This window comes from Alligator mississippiensis, chromosome 6 (assembly GCF_030867095.1).
Source record: "Alligator mississippiensis isolate rAllMis1 chromosome 6, rAllMis1, whole genome shotgun sequence".
Taxonomy (NCBI): domain Eukaryota; kingdom Metazoa; phylum Chordata; order Crocodylia; family Alligatoridae; genus Alligator; species Alligator mississippiensis.
Window position 1 is genome coordinate 69,298,302 of NC_081829.1, and position 24,764 is coordinate 69,323,065.

The 24,764-nt window shown below is 42.6% G+C and overlaps 1 protein-coding gene across 2 annotated transcripts in view; it reads right to left on the reverse strand.

Moving 5' to 3' along the window:
- Nucleotides 1–24,764, reverse strand: part of PLCE1 (phospholipase C epsilon 1) — a 358,483-nt gene that overhangs the window by 44,113 nt on the left and 289,606 nt on the right. The window contains exons 9-21 of one of the 2 annotated variants that reach the window (XM_059729969.1): nt 24,583–24,762; nt 23,607–23,724; nt 22,750–22,912; nt 13,031–13,153; nt 12,792–12,928; nt 10,463–10,701; nt 6,947–7,008; nt 6,686–6,851; nt 4,584–4,691; nt 3,955–4,071; nt 3,712–3,870; nt 2,151–2,277; nt 790–831 (exon numbers count right to left, since the gene is read on the reverse strand). In XM_059729969.1, coding sequence (XP_059585952.1) covers nt 790–831; nt 2,151–2,277; nt 3,712–3,870; nt 3,955–4,071; nt 4,584–4,691; nt 6,686–6,851; nt 6,947–7,008; nt 10,463–10,701; nt 12,792–12,928; nt 13,031–13,153; nt 22,750–22,912; nt 23,607–23,724; nt 24,583–24,762 — 1,741 coding nt within the window. The remainder of the gene's footprint in view (nt 1–789; nt 832–2,150; nt 2,278–3,711; nt 3,871–3,954; nt 4,072–4,583; nt 4,692–6,685; nt 6,852–6,946; nt 7,009–10,462; nt 10,702–12,791; nt 12,929–13,030; nt 13,154–22,749; nt 22,913–23,606; nt 23,725–24,582; nt 24,763–24,764) is intronic. The other variant, XM_019484254.2, reaches the window with a different exon arrangement.

Genomic DNA, 24,764 nt, shown 5'->3' on the forward strand with positions numbered 1-24,764 from the left:
AATTTTAGTTCAACTAACATGATATTGGATAAAGGATAAAGCTCCTAATGACACATCTGATTAATCTGATGGCAAAAGAATATATTCACTGGTCAAAGCATTTCTCTGTCAGTGATAATATTCTATTTTTAAAAATGTAGTTTTGTTCTTCTTAGCATGTGTCTCTTTCATGAAAGTTTCTTCCCTGTCTTTTTTGTTCAGTACAGGTTAACCACATAAAACCATTTCATAAACCATGAAATAAAACGGTTCTAGGTTTTCTTTTGGCAGAGCAAGAAGCCAAACTCTTGGCTAGCCATCTAAATTAAAAGGCAATATTCTTGAATTGTAGAAGTTCAAATTTAATTTAGTTACTACTCAACTATCTTAAAGTTAGCTTTACATTCTATATTTTGTTTTTCATTCCCCTGTCTGTTAGCATACACATGCACACACACATAACCCCTTTCTGATATAGCAGAAGCATTCACGTCCAAGCAGAAGAGTACCTCATGTTTTTGTAAGAAACTTAGCCTAATTGGTTTATTTGAGTAATGGAAAAGTAATGGAAAACTGTCCCAAAAGCAGGTATTTTAAATTCACTCTAGATCTACAGTATGTCATATGTGCCTTGGTAGCTTATTAGAATATATATGCTTTCTAATGCAGGTCCCTACCTTATGAAAATATTTTACCACATTTTATATTAATGAAAACAAGGAATCATGTAATAATACTATGCATTTGCAGTAAGTTGGAAATACAGTGTTAAATCCATGCAGTTAAAATGCTCAACCAAACGGCCTTTACCTTCCTGGCTGTTAGGAGCAGGGGAAGCATTAAGGACATCAGCTATAGGAAAAGAGTCAGAAAGGGAATAAGAATAAAGGAAATTAAGAAACACAGTGAAAGAAATGAAAATTAAGTGTCAGTTGTAAAATCAGAAGCATTATATAAAACTACTATAATTGTTAAAAATAAAAAATCTCCCAAAGTTTTCAGACTATTATTTAGATTAGTTCTGCCAGAGATTATTTTAACTTAAAATAACAAAACCAAAAGGGTAACCATTATAATGAAGCAGTAAACCATGCACAGGTTACCTTGTCTAATGCACTGTGCAAATTTTTAGTTGTTGTTTCAAGTTTTTCAAAACTTCTTCTGACTAATGTTAAGTACTACTTAATGTGGAAAAGTTGTAAAATTTTCCTGGCCAGTAAATCAGAAGCATCTACATCGGACCAGCATATTTTTACATATGTCCCTTACAGATTCTTCCCCACAAGAAGAATCCTCAAGTGACAATTTAAGTTGGCTTTCTAGCTGCCTCGCTGGAGCAGGCACTAGAATCTCACCCATAATTAACTTACATGCAGCACTGAACAGAGAAATAATTACTGAGTCTGCTTATTAAATTGATTTTTTTAGCATCTCTATGAGAGAAACAAAGAACTATTTAAATACAGGTTCTATTGTGCCAGCTGAACACAAGTACTTCACTGAAAAGAGAGCTGAACCTGGTAAACTTTCTGAACTTCAGCAGTTGTATGAAGGCCAGGCATCACAGGACCTTAGTTTTAATAAATAAAATATTTCAATCTTTTGCTATATGTCTGGGTGGTATGAATTTTGCAGCCAGTTGTGATGTACCTTTATATGACACAGTTTCTGATAATGTCTGAAATCAGTAGCTAATGCCACTTCTGAACGTCTTAGGCTAGTACATCCCTAGTGTAACTTAACTGACCTTAGGGACATACTCAGTCCTTCTCTGACAAGTACCTTTGCAGTGGCCAGCAGCAGCAGCAGCAAGCGCTCAGTAAAATGACACTCTGCTCCTGCTCTGAAGACTGTCTGTAAAAACCAGCTTAATTGTTGGCTACCACAATTAACCCAATAATACAACAATCATTAGTTTGATTTCTGGATGCCAGCAATGTGAATGCCAAGGAAATGGCATGTTTAAGAGACATTTGGACATTTAGGCCTAGATTGTGACTATAAACCATTTGCCCTGGACAAAAGTCTCTAGGTTACTGCAGTATCCTGTGGTGGTGCCAGGTCTATGTTTCAACTTTTGACTGAGGCAAACTTAACTGATTTAAAGATATAATAGAACATATGGAAAACTGTTACAGTTGTATATTTAAAAAATTCACAAACATAATTACCATCTGAGAGAGATTCATAATCATAGTCATATTCATCCTCTTCATCCTCCTCCTCTTCATTAGTTGTGGGGTTAACAACATTAGCACCATTACTAGCCTGTGCCTGCATGTATGCTAGTTGGTGTGCCTATAGCATCAAAGTAATTAAAAAAGATCATAAATATTTCTAAAAATTAAACTTTCTCTTATTTGCATGTGTCTTCTTTTTCTCATATGACAGATAATCTGGTTTTCTGCTTTCCCAGGAGGAAAAAACAGATTGTCATGAGCAAGATAAAATAGCATTCTAAAACTTGTTTACACAGAAAAATTATACTAGTAAAAAAGGTTTAATGTAATGTGTGAATTTAAACCACTATTGTTATACAGGTATAATTTCCCTTGCTGACACTCCTATTCTGGTGTAACAGTGCCTTTTCACAGTTTAGGAGAAGTCATTTTCCACACTGGAAGTTGTAGTGGTATGGCTCTGCTGATATAGGGATAATTACAACTGCTGTAACTTTGTTTAGACAATCCCTAAAATTCCAAAGAAACTAAGCTCCTCCTACATCTCAAAACGGCATATTTACTGGTAATGATGTTTTACTGAATGGAACTGCTGTGTATCTTGCACACTGTCATATGGAGTAGAAGATAGATCTGCATGTATATTCTAGCAAAGGCATTGCTCACACCCACCTACCTAGCCACAGAATTTACATTAACCCAAAGTGATGAGAGAGGGAAGTGAATTCAATCCACAAATGAAATTTAGTGGAATTCCATTTTCCATTAAATAATCAATTTAACTCCATGTTGAATGATAATACCAAGCCTTTAGTAACAGAGTTATTATAGAGTCCATTGAAAAAAATGACAGGCTGAAGATTGGTTTAGTAAAATAAAAGAGACTATAATCTTGAGGAAGTTTGAGCTGTTGTTGCCTGTAACAAAAATGTTACTTTGTTGCCTGTTGCTGGGACATAAACTCCATTTCTGGAAGAGCATTTCATTCATTGCATCTATTAAAAAAGATAGAGACCATTTCATGAAGGAAACAGATCTTTAAACTACTAAATGCAGCTTTTTAAATAGATATAGCTGCCTATATTGGAAATGTCATATAATAAAAATATGTTACAGTCTTCCACAGTCTAGCAAAATGAAAATATCTGTTTAGTAGGAAAACACCTGATCTGAATACAGTAAAAAAATAGTTTAATAAATGAAAAAATGCACAAAACCCTAAAGGTCTCTCTCCATTTCTCAGTCAAAATGTATTGATGATGTCCTGGACTTGCAGTATACCCCATTTACTTTTATCAAAAATATCATGTTGTGTTATCTAGAATACTGAAAGTATCATGAAACCAAAATGCCATACTATTCTAAGATGCTATACCTATATCTTTTCATTGCACCCATTTCCTTATTTGCAAACTCTGGCAATATACCATGAGTCTTCCAGTTGTTAATGCACATTAGATTGGTTCTGCTGTATACCTTAAAGTGACAGTGCATTAGTGCTTTCCCCCCCTTAAATAGCCATGTATATATCAAAATGTGTTAAGAATTTTACCTTTTGCTTTAATATATCCACTGGAGTTTGATGGGCTTTGAGTTTTTTGTTTTTAAGTAGAACTTTTCTTCTCAGTTGGTCAGGTGATGGGAGCATAGGGTCATCAGAGAAGTCACTCTCAAATAAAAATTTAGTTACCAGCTTATCTCCAAACACATTCTGAAATATTGAGAATATGTGAGATATCATGAAAAAAAGTCCATTCTGTGTGCTTGGAATAATTTAGTTCAGTTTATGGCCTACCTTAAAAATTTCAGCCATTTTGCGTTGCTGAGGTAATGAACAGTGGTTTTCTATAGATATGATGATTGGCATGTCAGAGGTGATAAAGGCATTGCGATCAATAGCTTCAACTACTTCCTACAAGACCAAAAGATTTTGATAAGGACACATGGTTCAGTTCTTCTACAACATAAGTAGCTTGTAATTATGTCCATAAATAAATGATCATGAATAGCTGAAGAGGAATATACTTTCCCAGTCCAGCCTTCAGTTTCCACAATTTAAGCAGCAGGAGTCCCTAGCTTTCCACTCAGCCCTTAACGTCCTGTTATGACAAAACTAATACAGATACTTGTAGTTACAGGTAAAATAAAAATGTGGAATATTGTAGTATAAATGTTAAAAAATTAGGCACAGTTCTCAAATGTGAAAAACACAACATCCTTTTTATTTGATTATGACCAATCAAGGGAGTTTCGATTTCATGATTCAACTATAGTATCAAGTGTAGTGTAAATTAGCAATCCATTAGTAACTTGTATTCTTCTGAAGGACAATTCTTGTTTAATCAAGCTAGTATCCTCATATAAAGGAAAAATATTAATTTTGTTCTTTCATTTTTGTTTTCTGGATAAAAATGATCAATCTACCTTAAAAGAGATCTTAGTTGTGAGTGTATGTCCATGATAAATGATAGGCATTCCATCATCACCATCCCAGCAGTCTAATTCCACACTCCTGCAGCCTTGTAAGAGAACCTGTAACAGAAATTAATAATTCATCCCAGGTGACCAGCAATGTTCAAAACTAAAAAGGGTTCTGCAGTATTAAACAGCAACTTGGTGGATGGGGAGAAGTTGCTTGAGCAGGTTGTCCATAAGGTCACCATCCTGGGGGGGGCAGGGAATATTGGGAGGAGGACTGAAAGGAGACAACCGAAGCTCCTGTTCCAGCAGCTGCAATCAACAAATTTGGAGAGAAAGGGAAAATGAAGAACACATTGGGGGAAGAAAACAAAATGTTCCCAAGAGAAATAGAGAGAAACTTTTAAGTTTACAGTATTGCTGTGGGGGCCAAGGAAACTGGAAATTTGGTTGTATTAAGTGGTTTTTACAGGGACCTGTCAGAGCAAGTGTGTAAACTACACAGCAATCTTATCTAGACCAGGGGATGGCCACTCCACTGAATCTTTCTGGCCAAGACTTCTGTGGGATTTTGTTTGTTTGTTTTGAGAAAAGATGACCTGGCAACAGCAAAATAATACTTGTTGAAGATCATATGAGGATGTTTGGCCTGAGAAAGAAACAAGCTTCCTTGGGTACCCTAGCCTGACTTCCAGCCCATAATTTTTCACAAGACGCCTTACAAAATCACTTTTGAAGCAGGTTTTAGCCTGAACATTTTTTTCAGACTGTTCATTCTTGCTATTTCTATCATTATTTAAATAATCTATTAATGTAAGTGCTATTAGCTTTTTTATCGTTGTAACCTTGTGTTCCAAATAGAGCTCTCTTGAATCAGTGTAACTTCTGGAAAAACCATAAATGATTAGGTGAAATACAATTCTCCTAAGTATATTTAAGCGCACTGTATCATGGGTGGATGAAATCTTTATCCCACCTAGGAGTCTGGGGCACTGGGCTGAAACACAATCCAAATCTTCCCCAGGGAAATAACACAGACCAGTGGATCTCAACATTTAAGAGCAGTGGGCTGCGTGCCTGGGACCTAGCTGCACCATAGCCCATCTCTCCCCTCCAGTAGGAAAGGTGAGTAGGGAGGAAGGCAGAGGGAGATAGCTGCCAATGTCAGAGGGAGGAAAGGGAAGTGGGGAGAGAAAGAGGGAGAGAGCTATGGAGGAGATCAGTGGTAAGCAATGGAACATGTTTGGCCAAGCTGCTTGCCAGCGATCCCCTATGCTGTATGCCAGGTCCAATCACTGGTTCTGGCCCACATGCAATAGGTTGAACACCACTGTTATACACTGTAGCAATTGCAAGTGTTAAAGATAATGGATACCTGCCTACACCCAACCCTACTTGTATGCTGTTATGTGGGGCTGTCTCAGAAACCTCCTCCATAGGATCCAGTATAATACAAATGCAGGGCTTCCTCATGCATAGTTTCACAGCCTCCAACCCTTTCCTCCAAACATAGCACAGAAGAGGCACAGAGAACTCCAAACAAGCTTTTCACACGTGGATGAATTTATCCTTAATAAACTGAGTGATGAAAATTCTATTCACAGAAAGTTTGATGTTTTTGGGGTATTTGTTAAAAATAAAAAAATACAGACCCAAAACCCTCTAGAGAAAAATCCTTTTTTCCTGTTCATCACCAGAGTCTTATAAACCGTAACATATTCCTAGAAGTAATATTATCAGAAAATCTAATATTATTAGAAATTTGTCTTTTCACTACAATGTACAGTATCTGAATAGTGTTTTTGACATTTAAATGAACTAAAATCTTAGATCCGTCTTTCCTGTGGGAAAGTCTAATTTTAGTAGGTTAGGTCAGACTGACTAGTGTCTAAAAGCTATGAATCTTAAACTAAACCCATTTTTTGTTTTAGAAAAAAGCATTTGAGCACAACTGTGCATACAAGCAGCTTTCCCACACATGTTTTCCAACATTTTATAAGCAGGGGTTTAGAACATTTCAGTTTTCAAAGCAAAAAGGTCATGTTTCTGTGACTTGCTAGTAAAATGAGTTCATGTTGAAAACTAAGCAACGATCTAATTCTGTATACCTGGCTATAAAGCTCTACTGAGGATTCTCCTTTAAGCTGATGGCCTGTGAGGTAAGTATTGTGTGAAGACTCAATGTAATAATATGACAGTGGAAATTGTAATTCTTCAACATTCTCTTGTGATTCATCATTTTTGGAGGCAAAGTTGTCTTTATCCATCAAAAATCTAGAAAAGAAAAAATGTTACTTTGTGGTGAGTATTTAGCACAAAAGACAAGTAAACAACATCACATGTATAGTAAGATATAATATGTTTAATACCTTGCAAATCCTTCAAATGAAAGCAGTCCCTGCTGGCACATGTTGACACTGGGTTCAAACTTCTGTAAGAAGTAGTAACAGAATGATATTTATTTTAATCATGCTTTCTGACATTTTTACAATTTACCATTTGCATATCAAACCAATGGGTTGGTATCTGAAAGCTGTATTTATGTGCACGGATCTATTTAAAGTGCACTGAGGCGAAGGAAATATCACGAGCCACTTACAGCACCCAGCGCCATTTTTAAGGTCCTTCTGCAGTGAGCCTACCCCTACACTGATTGGCCAAGAGGGGTGCCTTTCATGTGGCCCTGGCCTCACCACCAATTGGTTGAGAAGGCTGCCCTTCATGTGGCCCTGCCCCTTATTGCTGATTGGCAGAGAGGGGCACATCTGCACAAAAGGCAGCCCTCTCAGCCAATCAGCAGTAGATGGACTAGGCACCATCTTGGTAGCTCCCCTTTGTGCAGGTGGCTTCTCCCCCCTATGGGCTGTGAGCCTGGGCTGCAGTTGCTAACGGTTCCTGCTGGGGAACCACCATTTTGTTTTTAGCAAGTTTTTTCCCCCTGGCAATTCTATAAAAATTGCAGAAGCTGCCATTTTTCGCAGTGTTTGCAGAAACCACTGTTTTTCGCGGTTTCTGCAAAAATCACAAAACTGTAATTTGAATAGGTCCCTATTTAAATGTTTTGATTACTCAGGTCTCTTCACCATACTGATAATTGATGGTGATTACTGATGTTGCAAAAATTTTTAAAGTTTTTAAAATACAAAATTAGAAATGGAACAGAGCTTACAAATGCAGAATACGGACCTAAAATCAGGCACCCTTTTCTTGCCTCTTGTCCTTAAATAATACTGAATTCCTATTATGATAAAGGAAAATTACTATTTGCATTTACCAGTGTTCAGTGACAGCTTGACTTGTATCATCAAATTCTGAAGTGTCATTCTGAGACTCCTCTCTGCTTTCTGACTTTTGAACGCTGCTGTGAGTTTGTACTGTACACACTGGGCGCATCAACATGAGATCCTTAATCTGCAGTAGCCTAATTCTACTGCACATTAGCTCATCATGGCAAAAACCATGCTAATGCACTAATGTGCAGTAGAATTAGTCTACTGCACATTAAGCATTACAAAAAGACCGTGCACCTTTGCTACTACACATTAGTGCCAGGTACCATGCATTTAAGTAGTACCTTGTGTTAGAAGTACTAAACTTAAGGCACAGTAGCAAAGGCACATTAATGCATGTGTAGACGCACCTGCTAGCATGTAAACTGTTCAAAATATTTTGATAGTTTTGTTAAATTCAATGGAGTACAATTTTGGATTACATTAGACAAACATAAAGAGATTAAGAATTTACAATATGATACCCAGCCTTATTTTTATAACACACAATGAACACAGTACTAAATTCACATCTCTTTGTCATATCTAATGGAAATAAAGAACATTAGTGAAATAAAAGCATTTGCTCTCTTGGAAGAGAACTATTTGGGACCCTGTCCTTACCGAAGAGTAGGTGGGTCTACACAAGGTGCTTAATGGTGAATTGGCATAGTTTATTGTGAAGTAAACATGTGGATCTACTTGTGCACATGCTTACTTCATAGTAAATCTCCCTAATCCCAAGTAAATTTGCTAACTGCAAATTTACATAGCAAATTTACTTGTCATTAGTAACTGTGCCATAGTACTTGTGTAGATGCCTGGCCAGGAACCAAATCTGCTCCGAGTCAGCTGTCCACAAGGGGGTGGGAGATAGCTCCCTGCCCCTGGGAGCTGCCTGCTGCTGGGGCGGGCTCTGTCACAGGAGCTTGGGCAAGGACTATGTCCCTCTGCCCCAGCAGCAGGGAACTACAAGCGGCTACTCCCAGATTGCAATCATGGAGTGAGGTCTGGGAGATCCTTATCTCCCAGCCCCCACTCCACCATCATGATCAGGGAGTGGGGGGCTGGGAGACCCTTATCTCTCAGCCTAAGCCCCAAGGTCAGCTGCAGAGCTTGTTCCCCACCCAGCTCTGCAAGCATGGAGCTGGGGATGAATAAGCTGGAGAGCTTGTTTCCCACACAGTTCCATGAGCACAGAGCTGGATGGAAAACAAGGTCCCGTGTTCCCCACTCCAGCTCTGTGCCCATGGAGCTGGCCAGGGAATAAGCTCCCCAGCCCATACTCTGAAATCACAATTGCAGTCATGGAACAGGGGCTGGGAGCTCCCTGCATGGGGACAGTTCCCCACCCAGCCTGGAGCTGGCTGGGACCTGCCTCTGAACAGGACAGTTCCAGCCAGCCCCAGGCTACTTGGAGAAGCATGTACAGCCTGGAGGTGGTAGGGGACTGTCCTGTTTTGGGCAGTCCCCAGCAAATTCTGGGCTACATGTGCAGACTTCACCCGCACAGGCCAGGGCTGGCTAAGAACCATGAACAATGGATGCCCCCAGAGGCTGGGGGGGGGTGAGGGTGGGCACAGCGACTGCCCGCAAGTGGTGGTGGCAGTGGTGGGGGCGTGGCAGCGGTGAATGGGGAGCTCCTGCAGGCAGCAACAGTGGTGTTGGTGGCTGGGAGGGGAAGGGGTGGCAAGCACCAATTGGTTGTCAGCGACCACCCGCAGACCGGAGGCGGCCAGCAGTGATTGGGGACCGCCCGCAGATGCCACTGGCAGTGTCAGTGGTGGTGGTGGGGCGGGGGGAGGGGCCTTGCAAGTGGCAACTGCCCACAGGAGCCATCAGCAGTGTCAGCAGCGCTCTTTGCAGGGAGTGCACTGCTAATCTCAGGGGGTACACATGCACCCGCATGCACCCTCTATGTGTCACCAATGCTGAGAACTGTCACAGTCAGGGTCAGGTCCCAGGCCCATGGCCTGATCAGGTAATTGGGTCAAAGGTCTTAGAAATAGCTGCAGGGGTGGGGCAGATTCACCATCTGCTGGTGGGGCAACTAGCACTGAGCTAGCTGCTAGCTGCTAACTGGCTGATTGAAGCAGAGGGCTGGGACCTGCCCCACCCATGCAGCTCTTTCCAAGCCCCATGTCCCTGATCAGGGAGCCAGGGCCAGGAGCTCCCTGCTGCCAGGGCAGGAGGACATTGTTCCCGCCCCAGCAGCAAGCAGCCCCCCGGGACCAGGAGACAGTTGTCTCCTGTCCCGATGCTCCTTGCCAGCCTCTGGGCTAGCAACCAGGGGGAGCCTGGAGCTCCCCCAAGTAGCCCCAGGGGTGCGCTGCAGGAACTGGGAGCAAATCTGCTCCCTAATCTATGCATGTGTAAACACCTACCCAAAACCCCTTATTGTGCAGTATCTTACTGCACAGTAAATTTAGGTTGAAGAAAATGCACGTGTAGATGCACCCAGTTTTAAACAAACTGAAGTCTTCCAATGAGGTAGTCCGATATCTATGCAGGTGGTGATTTGGAGACAAAGAACAAACATCTGCAGAGGAAAACATAGAAGAAAGAAAATCCCTAATAAAATGATTAGACAAACTGCAAGATGTTTGTTTTACAGACCTGGATAATACTGAGGATTTCATCATAGGTGCAGTGTTCTCCTTGGCAGTTCACTAAGAAGTCATTAAGCTGCTGAATGCCTACTCCAAATATTCCTAACGATGTGCTTTCTACTCCTGTACCATTTGTTACAATACTAGCAGCAGCAATAGCATCAGATATTTGTCTCTGGTTATCTGAAAGTTGCTGTTTGCTCTTAATGAACAAACCAAGGTCCGAAACATTCCTGGTCAATAAATCTAAGAGATAAAATGGAAATATTCAATTAGTTGAATTTCAATGCTTAGAAATATTAAGTTAGACCTGAAATTATAAATAATTATTCTATTACTCAAAGGAGTAAAGTATTATTCACTCAGGGAGTAAGTCCTAATTCTCAATAGCTATGGACCAAATCCTAGAATACTTATACACACACATACATATCCCTCACATGTAGTTCCTCTCATTTTTAAACTAATTTTTAAATTTGAAACTTAGATGACAATTTCAAAAAGACAAAGATAATGCAGTTCTTGTAAATCCCATGTGAAATCAGCATTAGAAAAGACCTTCAGGCTAGGTACAGAATTCATAGTTTCAGAGTAGCTAGGGTCAGGAGGGACCTGAACAGATCATCTAGCCTGACCCCCTGCCACAGGCAGGAATGGATGCTGGGTTCACAAGACCCCAGACAGGTGATCATCCAAACTCCTCTTGAATTTGCCCAAGGTAGGGGCAAGGACCACTTCCCTGGGAAGCTGGTTCCAGATTTTGGCCACCCTAACTGTAAAATATTGCCTTCTGATCTCTAACCTAAACCTATTCTCCATCAGCTTATTACCATTGTTCCTTGTCACCCCAGGTGGTGCTGGGGAGAAAAGGGCTCTACCTATTTGCTGTTGATCTCCTCTGATGAGCTTGTAGGCAGCCACCAGGTCCCCCCTCAGCCTCCTCTTGCTGAGGCTGAACACGTTCAGTCCCTCAGTCTCTCCTCATAGGGCTTGTCCTGCTGCCCTCTCACCAAGCGGATGGTCCTCCCCTGAACCCTCTCCAGGCTGGCCACATCCCTTTTGAAGTTCAGCACCCAGTACTGGACACAGTACTCCAACTGCGGCCTGACCAAAGTTGCATAGAGGGGGAGTATCACCTCTCTGGACTGGCTTGAGATGCACCTTTGGATGCATGACAAGATATGACTAGCCTTGCTGGCTGCAGTCTGGCATTGGTGGCTCATGTTCATCTTGGAGTCAATAATGACTCCAAGATCCCTTTCCACCTCTGTGCTTTCAAGAGGGGAACTCCCCAGCCTGTATGTATGCTGTGGATTCCTTCTCCCAAGGTGCAGCACCCTGCATTTGTCTACATTGAACCCCATCCTATTCCCATCTGCCCACTTTTGTAGTCTGTCTAAATCTAGTTGCAGCCACTCTCTTCCTTCAAGTGTGCCCACCTCGCCCCACATCTCAGTGTCATCAGCTAACTTGGACGGTGTGCTTTCCACCCCCTCGTCCAAGTCGCTGATGAAGATGTTAAACAGTGCGGGCCCAAGGACTGAGCCCTGAGGTACCCCATTGCTCACATCTCACCAGGTTGAGTACAACCCATCCACCACTACTCTCTGGGTGTGCCCCATCAGCCAATTTTTTACCCATCCAACTGTGCAGGCATCAATGCCACAGTCACTTAATTTATTGATGAGGATGGAGTAAGAGACAGTGTCAAAGGCCTTCTTAAAGTCCAGAAAGACTACGTCCACGGTGACACCATCATCCAAGGATTTAGTTATGCAGTTTTCTATAAGTGGTATAGTTTAGATTGGTAGCAAACAGAACACACGTGATCTTTTGGAGGGGGAGGAGGAGGGGCGCATATCTTAGATTGGGTTCCGCTATTTTTAAGACAGTTTAGACATGCCGAATTTCTATTCTGTTATGTTTATAAACCAATTTTGTGCACCAAACTTCTGTTCTGTTACCCTGAATACACCTGTTTCTGATCACTTATACCAGTAAAAGTGTAATGTCTGTTCATGGCCCAAGAATCATTTAGTCTGAGTTCTTGTAATTGGTTGTTTCTAAACTATCTCAGCCAGATGCCTATTCACATTCTTCTTGGAAATTTCCAATTGAAAGTGATTCCACACACTATTCCTGATTTGCTTCTGATAAACACTTTACATTTATTAAGCTTCTTAAATTAGTCGAGCTAAGTTTGCATAGATGGAATGGCTGAACTGTTATTGTGGGGATGTGGTAGCCACCCTTTAGTTAAGGTTGTAATGCACTGTTCTTTAAGCCCACTATTCAAACTAGATCAATTCTTTCTAAGTGGTATTTTCTTAACAAACCTAAATCAGGCTGGAGTCCACTGGTGTTTTCATCAATCTTCAGATTGGTATAAAGTGGAGTAGAATCAGATCCCAAGCGATTGCAGGGTACAGCATAGACATCAAAAAGGTCTTTAAGATCCTTGCGACTGCGAACACTACAATACAGGAGGAAAGTTCGTTTTGTGTCTTTTATAGATTTTTATCATCTTTGAAATGGTAAATGAGATCAATAAAAATACAATTAAAATAGATTTTACCTGAAAGATTTGAAGAGTTCTACAAATTCAACAAAACTCATGTTACTGTCAGAAACCATGAAGTTCTGAAACCCCTTCAATCCTCCTTTAACTCGGCCATGCCAGCTACTGCTGCTCCATGTGCTAAAACAAAATGTAGTTTTATTACACTTCATATCCACTAGTTGAAAGGTTAGGCAGCACTGCACTGAAGTAAATTCTCAGTTTTCTTTAATATTTATTATCAATATTTGAAAAGAGTAAAGAAAAGTAACACCTTTTATTGGCTACAATCATAGTTGGTATTCTGATTCTGTATTTCAGATTAGGTGGTCACTTCCTTCAAGACCACTTTAAACTTTTGCAGAACAAATAAAACAGAAATTCTATTTAAAACTTCTCCAGGCATGGAAGGACCTAATTTAGATATGTATAAACCAAAAGGAGTTCTACATTTTTTCTTTTAACAAAATAATCTCAATATAACTGTAGCACAGAGCCTGAAAAATAGGTCCTCAGGTTTGCTTTTACTGTTTTACTGGCAAAAAAATTAAAATGAGAATTATGTTGTACATGTATAGACTGTCTTGAAACATAGAACTAGTGAAATAAATCAAGGATTTTAACTGGGTTATGTAAGAGCAATAAATGTTTCACTTATACATCTGGGCTTCTCATATAACAGCTAGGAGCACTGATGAGGCAAGGAGAGGCCCCTTGTCTGCAGATTCTAGTGATCACCCTTATAGGTGCCCTAGCCCCTTTGCATGCAAGTAACATAGAATAGGGGAAACAGAGCATGATTTTCTAGCAAAAGAAGCAGACACTTCTCAAGAAGTCAGGAATACCAACCACAGGGCAGAGAAGGCAAGCTAAAATCAGCTTTTCCCTTTGGCCTGAGACCAGGGATGGGCAAAATATGGCCCAGGGGCTGCATCCGGCCTGCAGCAGGTCTTTGTCCAGCCTGTGGCGGGTCCCTTGGTCCTTCCTGGCCCAGGCACTGTCCATCTGTGGTGTGTCCTGCTGACCCCTGGGCACGCCGAAGGGCTGGGGTGGCTTCACAGCTGGACTGCCTTTCTAGGCAGCCCAGGTAGCAGTGGCTCTTTCCGCTGCTGCTGGCCCCAGCCCCACAGCACCACTGGGGACCCATGCTGCAAAGCCCCGGCCCTGTGTGCCCTGCACCTCCTCTGGGTTCTCCTGCCCAGGCTCAGCAGTGGCGGCACAAGACAGAAGCTGTTGCTCAGTGCACGGGAAAAGTGACCCCTCCCCTTCACAGCTGCCAGCTGTTCCTGCTACAACCACCCAGAGCCCATGCTGGGCTGCCCTGCATCTGCTGCCCTGCAGGGCAGGGCAGCCCAGAGGTGGTGGTGATGGCAGCATAGACGCAGGGCAGCCTGGCATGGGCTCTGGGCAGCTGCAGCAGGAATGGCTGGCAGCAGCGAGGGGGAGGAGCCACTTTTCCCCTGTGCTGAGCAACAGCTTTTGTCCCATACTGCTGCTGCTGAGACTGGGTAGGCGAATCCAGAGCAGGTGTGGGTCATGTAGAGTCAGGGCTGTGCAGCGTGGGTCCCTACCAGAACTGTGGGGCTGGGGCCAGCAGCAGTGGCAGCAGGTGGAAGGAGCCGCTGCCACCTGGGCTGCCGAGAAAGGCAGTCCAGCTGCAGAGCCACCCCAGCCCCACTGTGTGCCCAGGGGGAGACACAACGTTGCACAGGTGGGTGGTGCAGAGCAGGCGCAGGGCGGGCTAGGTCAGGGCTATGCTCAGGTTTTGGCTGATCTGCTCCAGTGGGGGTGAGTCTGGAGCAAGCACAGGGCAGGGCTGGGGCTGCTGGCAGTTGTGGGGAGGAGTTGCAGGGCTCCAGGCTGTTGCGGGGTGAGAACAGGTGCTGACTAGCTCAGGGAGGCATGCACAAGGGACTCCCATGCACATCTCACCATGTCCACAAACCCTCCCCCACAACCACACCCTCTGCTGCGCACAATCACACACCTCAAAAATACCACCCCACCACACTCCTCCCCACACTCGCCCTCCCACACACACCTGCGCACCTCTGGGGGGAAGCCCCACTCATTACTACATGCACACACCGCACCACACACATGTATCCACACCCCTCCACACACACCCCATAACCACCTGCCCATGCACACCCCCAGCCACCCTTCCCCTCCACACACCCCACAACCCCATACCCACCCAGCCACACCTCCACACAAACACCTCCACATCGACACACACCCCTACACCCTCTCCCACACCCAACATCCACATGTCCACACACACAAACCCACAGACCCCCCCCATCCCCTTACCCCCCACAATATACAAGAGTAAGACTTCGTTTTGAGCTATTAAGCTATTACCTATATATATATACCACACAAACATACACCAATCAGGACAAAAATATATTTTAAAATAAAATTAAAATGTTATTGTCAGTGTTTGATTTTTAGTATATAATTTGTTTGTTTTTTTTCCAGTTCCAAGATGGCAAACCCCCTTCTCAAAAGGAGTACTTCTGGGGGCAAGGGGAGGGACTTCTGGTGGCAAAGATCAGGGGTTAGGGGCCAGGACTTCTGGTCCCAAGATGGCGACCAAGGGGCAAGCTACAGTTGTGGTCCTTGACAGCTCACCAAAACTCGTTAAATGGTCCTCCACCTGAAATAATTGCCCACTCCTGGTTTAGATTCTCATGGTGGAGAAGCAGCATTTGGACTATCCTTCCCCTTAAAACAATATGGCCTCTCTAACTATGCTCCTTCTGCTTCTTAAGCTGAGAAATCTTCCTGATAGGTGACTGAAGAATTGATAACTGAACTAAAGTTTACTGTCCACTTAGGTACAACCATCATGCCTTTACTACATTGTTATGTGCAGCCAATTATATCCAAACCAGTAACACACACATATATGCATGTACACACTCATGCATTCACATGTGCATGCATGCACTTGATGTTTCAAGAGGACCATTTTCACAAAGCTGAAAACAATTAGGCTGGAGGACAGAATGTAATCAAAAAATGTGAATGGTAATTGGGAACTGCTTAGGAACATTTTACTAGGGACTAGCTCCCCAAGGGAGACTTAAATTTCCTTATAGGTGCTCTGCCACCTACTACAATTTAATGCCTTGAGGTAGGCTCCCTATTCAATACATTTGGAGAGTTAGGGTATATTTTCACTATTTCCCTGGCTCTGTTAGGACACCTTCTCTTGAGTTTGCCCAACTGATCTGCACCTGCTGGTATACACAGAACCTGGAAACTCATCAGTGGAGCTGTGCAGGAGTACCCTTCCTGGCCATTCTTAAGACCTCTATATCCAATGTGTTTTTAGAGCAAATTGATTACCACATTTCTGGCTGTGGGCACTGAAACCCAATATCATTCCCTGCTTTTTCTTTCTTTCTTTCCTTTAAAAAGAAAGTAGTTGTCACTGCTTTTTCTAAGAGGCCTTATCCGACTGATCTGTTTTAAGTGTTCTCTGAATACATGTATGAAATTGGTCCTCTTAGAGGACTAAGCTTCTGGATTCCCAAGGGACTTAGGTAGGAAAGGGAAAAAATCAAAAGGAAGCTGGATACAATCTTGTACCTACAAGTAAATTACAACTTACTGGGCATGCCTACATGAAATGCAATGTCACTGTAGCAATGTGCTATGGTAACGCAGTGTCAGCAGGCACAAAATGTGATGCTGCAGCTATGATACCATAGCACCATGCTCCCTTGCTACAGTGCACTGCTACAGTGATGTAGTGGCTAAAAATAACCATGCATCGTTGGCATGGTGTGGTAACAATGGTGCTACAGGGGCAGGTGTAGATGCGCCCACTGTAATTTTGCCATTCCTAGCCATATTGTAGACAAGGTTCTTGAGTAAATCTGATATCTTTTATTAGACCAACTCAAATAGTTGAAAAAATTCTTCCTAGCAAGCTTTCAGGTTTAAATACTAGGGTTATGCAAAATCTCGATGGGTGTTTTGTTTCGAAGCTGTTTGGCTTTGAAACAGGTTTGAAAAAAAACGAGGGCACTTGAAATGTTTCAAAAGTTTCAAAATGTTTCGACTTGCTTGCAGCTAACAGAAACTAAGGTAGGAAGAAGAGGGGGAAAGGACTGCTCTGATATTGACATCTAGCTCCCAGTTTGATTCCCCAGCTCTCTGATTGCTTCCACCAGCTCTCTCATCATTTCCAAAGCTCTTCCCGGGCAGTGCATGGGAAGAGTTGAGGAAATGATCAGAGAGCTGGAGGAAGTGATCAAGGAGCTGGGGAATCAAACTGGGAGCTCGGTGCAGGCTGCACCAGGCAGACTCAGGTGCTGGCACTGGCCCGTCAGCAGCAGCAGCCTGCTGTCATTCCACACGCAGATGCAGGGGCCTGTGCCCCCTGGGAAGAGTCTGGCACAGCTCTGTACCCCTCCTGGGGGGGCGTGACCCCTGGATCTGCATGCGGGATGACAGCAGGCTGCTGCTGCTGACAAGTGATATGAGTTTTGTTTTGAACAGTTTGAGGTGCAGTTTCCCAGAACCCCCTGCACCTATCACCTTGAACTTTGGCAGGCGTCCTGCCCTTAGAAGGGGCTACAATCCAAATTGGGCAAGAAATGACAAAGATATAGACATTTTTGTGATTCCCCATTATAGCCTGTGGGCAAAACGTCAAAACGCGTTGAAACCATGTCAAAATAGCAAAATGGTTTTGATGAAACAAAATGGAACAGTGCTTCAGAATATCAAAACAAAAAAATGTTCCTTTGAAATGGCAAAACCGAAGTCGAAATGAAATGGTGCTGTTTCACGTAGCCCTATTAAATACCATTTGTCAGGCTGAGAAAGCACCCTGTCCCTGTCCCATTCCCTCCCTCACCGTGTGAGGTTATTTCTATCTTTCCATCCAGGAAGAGCGCACACCAACTGCAGATGCATTCTCAGCCTGAAGAAGGGTATTTAAATCCAAAAGCTTGCTAAGAAGAATTTTTCCAAATATTTGAGTTGATCTAATAAATGATATCAGATTTACCCAAAGAACCTTTAGGTTAGGAATAACGGCCACAAGTTGACTGAGAGTAGGTTCAGGCTAGACATCAGGAAGCACTACTTTACAGTCAGGGCAGCTAGGATCTGGACCCAACTTCCAAGGGAAGTGGTGCTCGCTCCTACCCTGGGGGTGTTCAAAAGGAGGGTAGATAATCACCTAGCCGGGGTCATTTGACCCCAGCACTCTTTCCTCCCATGGCAGGGGGCCAGACTTGATGATCTGCTCAGGTCCCTTCCAACCCTACCAACTATGAAACTTTGTCTATGTCCTTAAACCAACACAGCTACAACCTACACCCCTGTAGCCATATTGTATGGTGATGTACTACATGTATCCTTAGCAAGTGAGATATAACCATTTATACACATAGTAATTCAGAACCAGTAAAGGATTTAGGTCTGATTCAAATACATTTGTAGAAGCCTATGTGTAGGCTTCTATTTATGCCCCTCGCCTATATCCTTCAATTACCTGAAGGGTGGTTTCAAAGAGGATGGAGCTAGACTGTTTTCAGTGGTGGCAGAAAACAGAACAAAGAGCAATGATCTCAAGTTTCAGCAAGAGAAGTTTAGGTTATATATAAGGAATAACTTTCTCACTAGGAGGGTAGTAAGACCTGGCTAGACAAAGCCTTGGCTGGAATGATATAGTTGGGGCTGGTTCTGCTTTGAGCAGAAAGTTGGACTAGATGAACTTGGGTATAAATACCTTTCTTCAGGCTGAGGAAGCATCTGAAGTTGGTGTATGCTCTTCCTGCTATGTTTCTAAACAACTGCCTAACATAAAATGAACAGGGAGTCCAGGAAACAGGGAAGAAGGAGTGTAACTATGTAGGTTAGCAGGGGTGCGATAAAGATCTTTTGATCAGCCGATACTAATAGCCAATTATTAACTAGCCATATCGGCCGATAATGATCTGATTGCCAATATGCAGACTGGCAGCTTGGAGAGCAGCGTCCAGCTAGTAAGTCTGTGGGGGAGAAGGAGCGTGGGGCAGATCGAGGCCACCACGGTGAGGGAGGGAGTAGGACAGGGACAGGATATGGAGGTCGGGCGGGGTGGGGGATGGAGCTATGGGCAGCTCATCCTGAGGTCATGGGGGGCGGCTACTGTGTGCACTCCCAGGGAAGCATGGGGGGCATGTGCCCCCCTGGATTGGTGCATGGGGTGAGGGCAGGTTGTTCACTGTGGACTTGGGGCCATGGGCTGTGCCAGCCTCTTCCTGATGAGGGGGCTGGGCCAGGGCTGCATTTGGGGCAAGTGGCAGTGGCACTGGGAGGGGGGGCTACAGCAAATTTTGGGGTGACTGTAGCCCACCCCATAGCCACCCCACCCAGCAACACTACTCGCCCCACCCCAAGAGCAGCTTCGGCCCAGCCCTTGCTCTGGGAAGAGGCTGGCACAGCCCCTAGCTCCAAGCCTACAGTGGGGAGCCTGCCTCAAGCACAAATCTGGGGGGGCACATGCCCCCTATGCCTCTCCTGGGGTTCATGCAGTGGTGGGTATCTGCCCCCCTAAGCCTCCTGGACAAGCTGCCTGTAGCTCCATCCTGTGCCCTGCCCCACCCTGACTAGGCAGTGCCTGCCCCAGTCCCTGCCCCACTGTCTCCTTCACCATGAGGGCCTTGATCTGCCCCCACCTCCCCCATTCCCCTTCTCTCCCCCACACCCTTCCCTCCACCACTGACTTACTGGGCAGACACTGCTCTCCAAGCTGATGGACTGCATTCCTGGCTGTGTACATGCTGTGGCTGCACGCATGCATGCAGCATTCACTGGTGTTATTATAAGCTACATCAGAAAAAAAAGGACAATTGCCGATAATGTCAATTTTTCTTTTATTGGTGCCAATCTGGTATGGACCGATATATCAGTGCACCTCTATAGATTAGTAGTACAATTGGAGTGCTGTAGCCATGATGGTCCAGGAAATGTCCAAGGCAAGGATTTTTTGTGAGGAAAGGATATTTTATTGGACTAACCATTTAGCTGGAAGCTAGCCTGTGTCTGCTTCTCTCTCACACCAGAAGAGCACTCGGTGCCCAAAAACTGATCCAGCAGTTCTCCCAACTACACAGTTGGCTCAATAAAAGATATCACAAAGAATCCTTGCTTATGTAGTTTAGTGGCTTGTTTAATGGGAGCAATCCCTTGGGATGCTCCATCTGCCCCCACCATCTCAGCATTCATGAGCCGCACCTGGTACCTCGAGGTATGTAGAAAAAACATATAAAGTTGTGTCTATGGTCAAATCGCTGATTCTCCAAATCAAAATAAAAGCTTCAGATTCAGATTCAGCTGAATCAAATTGGGATAATGATCCAAATTAGCAAATCAAACCACTGTCCCCCAAATTGGGCCGAATCCAAATCTGAATCGAATATTGCCTGCTTCTCACATCCCTATATAATATGCAGCACTCCAGGTATTCTAGACAGTTCTGCAGCATTTAAGACAGCCAGGGAAAAGGCTGCTAGAACTCAGAGAGATCTCTGTAGCTATCTACTGTATTGGATGCTTATCTTGCTGGGATCCTATGACCACAACTGACTTCCTGCCCTTTGGGCGGGGGGCTGGACTCGATGATCTTCCAAGGTCCCTTCCAGCTCTAATGTCTATGAAATCTATGAAATTCCCTAGGCCTCTATACCTCCTAGAACAGCCCAAGATTGGAATGATTTAAAGACACTATAGCAACTTCTCCTGGGCTGTGAGTTCTAAGATAAGCCTATTGGAGGCACAGCACATAATCTTACCCCAAATCTTAATACATTTTGAAAACCTACTGAACAGTTGCAACCCCCACTACAGTCACGGGGGGTTATAGATCCTCGGGATTTAGTCTAAAATAAGAATGGAATTGTGAAAAACTATGTTAAAAATTCAATATGGGTTCTGCACATTTTTTGTAACCGTACCATGTTAATGCTATTTTGGAATAATTCAGAATTTCAGGGATGTACAGTTAGGGAACAACAAATATTATGGTGAATTAAAGAAAATACCAATTTTTAAAACTGATAAGCCACCACTTAGGTGCTTCTACATGTGCAACTAATGCAACTGAATAAACTCTGGTGCAATCTGAGCCAGAGTAAACCAATCCAGATGTCACTGTCTACACTATGTTTAAGCGCAGTAATTTACTCTGCTGCCAGATAGTACTTGTATCTGACAGGACTATCCAACAGTGCAGTAAATTAGTCTACCAGTCTAATTTCCATGCACGTGTAGACAGCAATGCTTTTCTGAGCAGCAAATTTGTCTACTGCACAGTAAAGATCACATGTAGATGTATCTCTTGAGTATCAATCTGTGATGCTTCCTCAGTTTTCTGTGAACTAAAATTGTTACAGTCTTTTAAAAATATAAGTTGAATGCCATGTAATGGAGATGAATCTTTTATGACATATACACCCATTAATCTTGCACGATGAGGTGAAGAACTGTAAGTAAAGGGCACAATAAGGGCTTTAGAAAAGGACAAAGGAAAAGCAGCTACAGATACTTGACTGCAACACTGTAACCTACCCTCACTGTTACTCCAGACCATTTAAGAAAATGTTAAAAACCCTAAGAAATACACAATATAAGATAAATATACAAGCTGTTTTTCTTTAAATATAAAGTTGCACCAATTGCAATAATTCCTTCTCATTGCTTATTGTTATCTCTCCCTCCTTCTCTATCATCCCCAACCACATTATTCATTACCTTATCTGTCTAATTTAGATTGGAAGGCTCCCCTGGACATGACTTATTCACACACTAAATTTACCATGCATAGCAGCAGTGATCTTATGTACACGCTGCTGTTCCAAACAAGGTCTTCACTTAAACTGTAAGCATCCACACGGCACTGCAGATGAGCTAATAAACGCTGTGGAAAGACACTGGCAATTACCTAGCCTTTGTGCTAGTTAGCTTGCCTGAAGTGCCATGTGGAAACAAATATACTGTTTCCTGTGTAGGAAGTAGCCCACACAGCACTGTAAATTGTACTCTGGGGCTACATGCCAAATTACTATTATATTATTAATAATAGAATTGTTGCACAATACCATGTCATAATCATATGCCTGACCTGCTGCATGTAAAAAGGACTGAATAGCAACATAGGTCATGGGGGGAGAAGTCTGTGGAAAAAGAAAGGTTTCAAAACATATCCCTATCATCACTCCATTGGCAAAAAAAAAAAAAAATAACAACTATCACCAGAAATCTTAAGGCAAATTCAGTTCTTCAAGGCAGAAATAACTTGTGCATAGCAACATACAAACCCCTTTACACAGTTAAAACATTTCTGTTGACTCCCCATACATGCAAGACATTTGTAATTATATCTGTGCTGGTTTAGAATATCAAAGAATTAGAGAAGGTAGGTTCCATGATTACGTTGCTCTCAAACACCTTCCCAACCCACATTTTGTAATAGGTTGACTCACTGCAGCCTTCTCCTCTGTGATTTTTCTACAGATCAAGGCATTTTAGCTTAGCCATGTTGTGATGTTCTAAACCATGTATTTGGCATGCCTATCAAAGAGGATGATACATTGCAGTTTACTGATTTCTGACACAGGTTTGTGCAAATGTCACCTCCCTTTGCAGTTCTTCATGAAAAGGGAGAAGAATACACTCAAACACAATTGTAAACCAATCATTTGATTTTTTATAAGTAGAGTTGTGCCTACCTAGACTGACTCTTGCTTGCAGATGACATTACAGGAGAGGAAACTGGTCTCACTGGTGAAGGTGCTGCAATTACTAAGTTAGGAGATCCAGATGCAGTCAGGGACTGAGCTCTTCTAGAGGGCAGTGTGTTAGAGGTAGAGGCATTAATCATGATATTTTGATCTAAGAAGGAAAATAATATTTTCCATTATTAGCATCGCTTCTGTCTACATAATGACAAGGCTTTTCCCAGCCAACAACATAACTTAAACCAACTCTAAAACATTTCTGTATCTGTTCTGTACCACTCAAAATATATATGTTGAACTGCATTTGCATGAGTATTTGATTTTGTTAGCAGCATAGGGCTCCTACAGATGTGTGGGGAGACTGCTCAAATGTGTTGGAAATCCAGTGTGTCAGCATGGAAATTGATGCACTCCAGCAGCCTTCTGTATCATGTGTATCAGCAACCCCACGTGTCCCCATGCTGAAAAAATGGTGGTGTGGTGCTTTGAAATAAAACATGTTTGATGAGCTTTAGTTCAAAGTGCCCTACCGACATTTTTTCAGTGCAGGGATGCTGATACACGTGATGTGCATACGTTTTTCATTAGCGTGGCTCACTAATTAAAGCGCCCAGCACTGCATCCAGGAGCATGTGTAAAAATGCCTATAAAGTTCATAATGATATTGTATATTATTGCAATATTTATACAATGTGACTCTGTAACCCAGTGAAGCGGGTACTTCTCTGCTGATGGGTTGAGGGGGGGGGCGGGGGGTGGGGAACCCTTGGCTGCCAGGGTAATTTCTGTATCAAAAAAAATTAAAACAAAACCTTAAAAATCTCTATTAATTCGCCCATATTCATTACCTAATTCTTCTTGCTCTTCAATGTCTTGAGGATCCGAACCACTTCTATTACGATATTCTTTATAACTTTTTGTCTTACGAGTTGCCATCTCATCATCTGTGGCATCTCCACTTTCACCCTGGAAACAGCCAACACCATGATAAATATCTTAAAAGTGTTACAAATTTTATCCAAATCATTTTTAAGAATTATAAAGGTGAGACCTGAATCAGGTAAATACTAGTAATGACTACTGTAATGCCAACGGTTGCATCTTAAGTGAAACTATTCCCGGAGAAAAAAGATCATTTAACTATCATCAAGGTTACATAAAGGAGTGTAGGAATACTAAATGTCACCACAATGCAACATCACATAACAACCATAATTGTCTGGAGTGGTCTATTTGGTTTTGTACTATTCTACCAGCACAAAGAAGAGCTGAAAAGGATGGATTTTGAGGACTTCTCTTCCCTAAAAAAGAATAATTAAATAGTATAGTACTGCCACAGAAGTTCTTATACAATCACTTCTCCAGGCAATTGGTGTAAGCATTTGTGTCCAGGAAGAAAGGACAGTGGCTAGGGAAATTTCTATGCCCCTGTCAGAACAAGAGAAAAGTGCATGCAAACTCCAGAGAGCTTGTCTATAGGCCTTGCATGTTACCTATTCACTAGTCATCATCATCATCATCACCACCATCATTTTATTATTTATTTTTTTATGCTGAGATAGTATTTATTTAGGAATAGCTTGTTTTTCCTAACAAAGGTTATTCCAAGGTCTTGGGCAGTAGCTAGTACAGAGGGGCACAACCTGTTTGAAATCTTTTGGTACAATGTCAAGGAGCATAACTTGAAATTAAAGTTTTACATTTATAGCATTGCACTTTTTTATCTGGTTCAGAATACATGGTTAGCCATACAATAATTATACAGATAAAAAGTTTAAAATATTTAAGCAACAAGATTGATATATGAATAATAAATTATTCTACCCTCATGAGTACTTTCTTCTTTTTCTTTGCTGTGGTTATCCCCAGAGTGTTGTTTCTCTGCATATTGGGTTTCTCAGTGCTTTTTGTAAGTCCTGTACTTGTGTTTCTTGCACTCCAGCGCCTACCTCCAAACAGCTCTACAGCTTGGGCCAAGGTTGGGCCTTCAAACCTGCCATCCTCCT